Source organism: Ptychodera flava, chromosome 22 (genome assembly GCF_041260155.1).
Source record: "Ptychodera flava strain L36383 chromosome 22, AS_Pfla_20210202, whole genome shotgun sequence".
In the NCBI taxonomy this organism is placed as follows: domain Eukaryota; kingdom Metazoa; phylum Hemichordata; class Enteropneusta; family Ptychoderidae; genus Ptychodera; species Ptychodera flava.
In genome coordinates, this window is record NC_091949.1 from 30888251 (window position 1) to 30894250 (window position 6000).

Genomic DNA, 6000 nt, shown 5'->3' on the forward strand with positions numbered 1-6000 from the left:
AACAGATTTGAGCACACACAACCATTGTCGCATGAGTAGGAAATTCTTGATGTCTTTAAGCAATATACTTATCAAACTGTACTTTTTGTTTATGATAATATAAGTGGAAATTTTCCTTCAGACATTCCTTGTTACTTTTCAAGCATTCAACATCTGTATCCTACTCGGTCGAAAGACAAGGGAAATCTTCTCATCCCTAAATATACCACTAATATAGGACAGTGTTCAATGAAATACTCTGGTGTTACACTCTGGAACCAAATCCCAGAAAGTATAAGATCTTTGAGATCTAAGTCAAAAGTTAAAAGAGACCTGAAACGTCATCTCTTGTTTATCTGACAGGTTTCTTCTCTTTCATGTATATTTTCTACGACAACGTTTATGTACTTACATTGACATAGAATTTATTTCAAATATCGAGGATAGGTCACAATGTTTAACATGACGCCCTATGGCAAAATGATAGATTCAGCAATTGTGAATGGTAGGGGGCTGGACTCGATTTGTATGATACTATTTTCTAGTCCCTACCCAATTTACTAATCCTTAATGTGTCTGTATTTTTCTTTTTCTTTTCTGTTCTATTGGGAAATAAAATATCCTAATATTCTATCTGAATGATGTCACTTTTAATTTTTGTCAACAATATGGAAGTGCAAAACTGTTCCAAGATGAACCCCGCCCTCTATAGTCGGCTAGGCTATCAATATTGGTATCGTTGATGATAGAATCAATGAAATCCAGGCAAAGGTGAGATCAACACCGTACAGCGAGCGAAAATTCCAGTTACAAGGAGAAGTTGAAGATTTCTTTGCTGGCCTCAGTCCAACTGAGACAATCATGTCGGCGTCACCAAAAGATGTTCTGCGGTTTCTAGTTTGGAAAGACGCAAAAGGTCGTACAATTGTTCATAGTTCAGATTGCACAGAAAATGATCAGTGCACATGCCCTCGTCACTTAGCATTTAAAACAGTAGATTCGTATATTGGTCAAAAAAGGGGCGTGGAGGAGAATGGGACAAACGATTGGGTTTGGGTAATCAAGCAGTATATAGAACGGTAAAGGATTATTTAAAGGCAGTAACAGAGGAGCAACTCAAACAGAACTTGATACCGAAACAGACACTTCCCATCAGGACTGAAAAGGTTAGCAAGGTAATAGAATGCATAAATTTGGAAATTGATAGGTTCCCAAACATTGAGCCGTATCGAGCGTTTATATTGGCAAGAGACAGAGCACTTTTCCTCACGTTACTGTTTACAGGAGACAGAGCAGGGGATCTTTTAATAACCAAGACCGAAAACGTTATGAAGTTACCGAATGGAGCGCTATTGATTAATCATGTATGGGGAAAAACTTTACGAGATGGAACAGTGAGGCCATCGGTATTACATGTATATGAAAACCAAAATAGCTTGTTATGCCCAGTGAAGGCTATTAAAGAATACATTGATATTTCAAAGGCAGTAAGTATCACCCTGAGTCCCGGCTTCCGCTCAACCTCTAGGGATAGAAAAGTGGAAGATGCTCCCATGGCAACAAATACGGCAAATGCTAGGTTAAAATACTACATGGGGAAAACAGGGACTTATGAGGGTGAGACCATACACAGTTTTCACAGTTCCTGTGCAATTGCTCTTGCTCTGTCAGGTTCACCCCTCCCAGATATTATGCAACATATAGGGTGGTCAAATAAATCGACAGCATCTTATTACATGCAGTTATCTAAGGTGATGTTACCATTCTCCCCAGCCGTTAAACTGCAACAAGAATCAATTGGAGAAGCACACAGTATGTATCAAAGTTGTAATGAACTCACTGGTGCATCCTTAGCATTTCCTCCATCTGCTGTTTGTGAATGTGAGCGCGAATAGGTTGTAATTGTATGTGAATATATATGCTGTTTGAGAATACTCACTAGGTTAGACTACATTTGTATGGATGAATAATAAATAATTTCCTCTTGTATTTCTCTGAGTCGTAATTGCTTAAGGGGTAGAGGTTGGTTGATGAGTATTGGAGAGAAAGACGAGTGTGGGAGTGGATAACTGAGGGAAACTAAGGGGGTACAGAGGACTCTTGACCACTCCACTACTAAATCAAACCAGACAACACTACGCAGTGTAGATGGGGAGCTAGCTACACTGCATAGTGATTGGTTGACAAAATATGAATATGCATATTAAGGATATATAAAGGGCTAACCCAGGTGTAGTGATATGCTTTCTCGCTGTGAAGAAGATCAACAGCGCCCGCCCACCCCACTCCGTACTTAAGTATGATTGTTATTCCATATAGAGTTGTAGTATTACTGTGGATGACATGCGAGGTACCACGGGCCAATCTACTGGTCAACTAACAATCCCATTCCAGAGGACTCTTGACCACTCCACTACTAAATCAAACCAGACAACACTACGCAGTGTAGATGGGGAGCTGACCACACTAAACTCCGCTGGACGTGGACTCTGAGAGACACCTTGGGTAAACCTGAACATTGCAACGCTGTGAGCAAGCCTGAACATTGAGACACTGTGAGAAAGCCTGAACATTGAGATACTGTGTGCAACCGTGTGATATTGAACTGCCAAGGACTCGACAGCCTGCAACAAGCCATTAGCAAGAGTAGCTCGTGGCAAGTTGTATGAAACCACCACCCATTTGTAACTCGTTACATGTTCTATGTCCTTGTGTTGCCTTTACGGTTTTATGCTGTGTCGTGTCGTTCTATTTTCTGATATATTTCATACATACAGTGCACCTTGTTGTCTGCTTAGCAGTCACGATACTGGTGACTATCTCTTTATGATATTTTGTGTGCTATAGTACCATATGCATATGATTTGAGCTTCAGAAATAAATACGCTCATAAACTCGGAAACCTGTTTGTCTTGATTTTACACTTTCACTGGGGGTCCCAAAGAGAAAAGAACCCAGTCACAAAGGTTTGTGTAGGCGGACTTCTGCACTATCGGGAAAACAACCAAGCCTTGTGACACTATGATCAATTTTAATGGTATATTCCTCATATTTTATTTGTGCGACACAATAAAAGTTCTTGACTGCATAACTCCCATGACAGCACTTCCGGCAAAGGTCAAAGACATAGATCAATGATCTACTACTGATGAGTATGACATCGCTGCTTTGATTGGCTGAGAGGTCTTTATTTACATTTGGCTTGTGAACTATTGTAACATCTATAGTAAAATCCCTGCAACCCAATAAATGGAGATGCTGATATTCTAAATTTAATATATACAGTAGGAAAATGTAAATTTGTAAATATGGTTAAAATTATGCATTGTACTGTACATTATAATCCCAATTACAATATAGTATTTTGCATACAAGTAAGCAATACATACGCTTTCCAGGAATCTGGTTTGAGTAAATCCGCTTCGACAAGTTCAAGTTGGTGTTTGGCATCAGGGCATAAATTTCGCAAAGGTTCAACTTTTGCTTTATTTTCCAGGCTCCGTACGGTACCTCTGACACGATAGCCTGCCCTCAAGAGTTGCTGGGTAACGTGGGCTGCAACGTACCCAGATGCTCCAGTCACCAAGACCACTGATTGATCAAAGGTTAAAGTATAAGGTAAGTAAAGTACAGTACTCTGTATTTGAAAACTGAAATATGAACTTTAAAACTGAACTGTTGAAAATCGTAACACAAATTAAGTCACCACTAGACAAACTGAAAAAAAGCACCCCACATTATCAACTTACCATTATGACCCTGACACACAAGTATTCAGTGTTGCATGTTTTCATGTGCATGTAAGTATTTCAATATGCTGTCAACTTGACATAATATAGACTGTAAACTTCAATGAGGAACAGTCATACCTGATGACGAGGTGTGTGCAGGCTGCCAGGACAAGTACGTAGAGCACAATGTCACTAAATTTGCTTTCAAAAGTAAAAGTAGCTGACAGTGCTTGTGTCATACAGACATCATGATTGTACAATTTGAACAATTTGGTAGACCATTTTCTTCCCTGTCTAACACAAAGGCAGTTTGTCATGAAAGGAAAAGAAAGCTAATTGTGCCATTTCCTATCAGTTCAAGCTGAGTGAAAGTTGCTGACACTTATTCTATGTTTCAAATGAATGTCATGAATATGTTTTGAAATGTCATTATCTAAAAATGAATTTTGTTTGATCCTTGTTTTTCTATTTTTTATATTGCATCATAAAAAGGGTGACACACCCTTTCTGATGGTACCGTATATCTTTCAGAGTCGCTTTTTGTGATATCAAGGATACATGGCCTATTTGCATAAAGTCACTCAGTTTATAAAAGAGATGTCGACGCATGAAACTTAAAAATTACCCCTTTTCTGGATGAGAATTGATAACTTTCTTTGTGACCTCCAGACGAGATACCACTCCCATGCCAGCTTGCTTTCCCATGACAAATATAAACATTGTCACAATGTAACCAGAGCCGCTGTCCCTACCTACATGAAATCACGGTCCCTCCACAAAAGGAGTGACCGTGGTGAAATGCACTGCAAATCTAGATCTCATACAAAAGCTTAAATGATATGAGGTCCATCCTTTACACTGTGTATATATATAATTATTATTATTACTAAAAGCTGGGTTTGGCATTCACAAATATTTTAGAAGTACTTTTTTCCTGAAGGCAATTAATGTTATGAAAATTGATACGTCACTTGAAATCAGTTCTCTTGATTTGATGAAATCCACCTTTAGTAATAACTCTCATGCACGATGTTTTTACCTGCATCTCTTGAATATGCATTTATGTGGTAGATGGGAGGGTTACACTGATTTAGTATCACGTGTTAATAGAATTTGTGTCAGAAATGGTATATCACTTTTGCGTTATATTTTTGACAAGTGATATTCTCAGTCGATCCGTAAAAATATGAAGACATGTTCAAGGCCAGATATGGGCTGACTGACAGCATTCGCCAGTTGTTGCTTGCAAAAGATTTACACAGTCGTTATCTTCTTAATATGTTATTAAGACCATTTTAAATTTGGTTTTCTTTTGTCTTGTACAGAGAGTTTTCATTTAATACCTGATTTTTAAATTGTCATTGTATCAGTTTTTGTATTTCTCTTCTTTTGAAGGCTTTATAATAAAATAACAATAACAATAATAATTATATTCAGCCATGGATGTGAGAGTTCGGAGAAATCATGACAAAAGCGACCATCACCTAGGGTATACAGTGTACATGGTACCTTTACTGTAGGCTGTACCATGGAGGTGTCTCCGCTACTGCCTCCATGGCTACACAACGGTTACTCTGTCGGGTCGAGCATGTAGCGGAGTGGCTGCAGTACAGCAGCTCGAGGTTTTACGGCAAATTGCCGTCCGACCCAAATACCCATACAAAACCTCGAGCTACTGTACTGCAGCTAGGAGCGGAGGTAAAAAAAAGTTATCTCGTGAGCGAGGCATACACATTCATTGTACATGCGTTACGTTGGAGATCGACGACTGGAAAGAATTGATAAAATCGCGCGGCTGACACAATCACTATCTAGGATAATACCTTAATCTCTCGAAGACAACGACAAGCTACGAGCATAGAAAATGTATGAACTTACTGTTGACTCCACCTGCAGCGACCGCTGCTCCTGCTTCCGCCATATTGGACCCCGCCCTCTAGCATGAAAAACTCGTGGGGTCATAAGGTCACCAGACCGGCCACGGTGACCCGAGTGAGTGGGCGGCTTTGCCACAAACAGCAGATCAAGGGGAAAACCTGGCAGAAATACGCTTGAACACTCTTGAAGGGTATAAATAGGGAAACGATTCAGCCACAAGGGGAGAGGAGTGGCTTATGTATACATTTACGCACATTTATGCTTCCAAGGCCAACGCTTAGGATGTGAAAACACATCGGGGTGGGTCGTGAGGGGTGGGGGGGGGGGTGGATAGAAAATTTCCTTTTGATTGCTTTTTACGTAGCCTCCTCACAACTACAAAATTGGAGTACCCTTCCAACACATATTTTTT

The 6000-nt window shown here is 39.7% G+C and overlaps 1 protein-coding gene across 2 annotated transcripts in view; it reads right to left on the reverse strand.

Moving 5' to 3' along the window:
• Window positions 1-5677, reverse strand: part of LOC139123178 (uncharacterized) — a 34538-nt gene extending 28861 nt beyond the window's left edge. For both annotated transcript variants that reach the window (XM_070689273.1, XM_070689272.1), the window contains exons 1-2: window positions 5589-5677; window positions 3369-3570 (exon numbers count right to left, since the gene is read on the reverse strand). In XM_070689273.1, the coding sequence (XP_070545374.1) occupies window positions 3369-3570; window positions 5589-5631 (245 nt within the window). In that variant the 5' untranslated portion in view covers window positions 5632-5677. The remainder of the gene's footprint in view (window positions 1-3368; window positions 3571-5588) is intronic.
• Window positions 5678-6000: the final 323 nt, after the last annotated feature.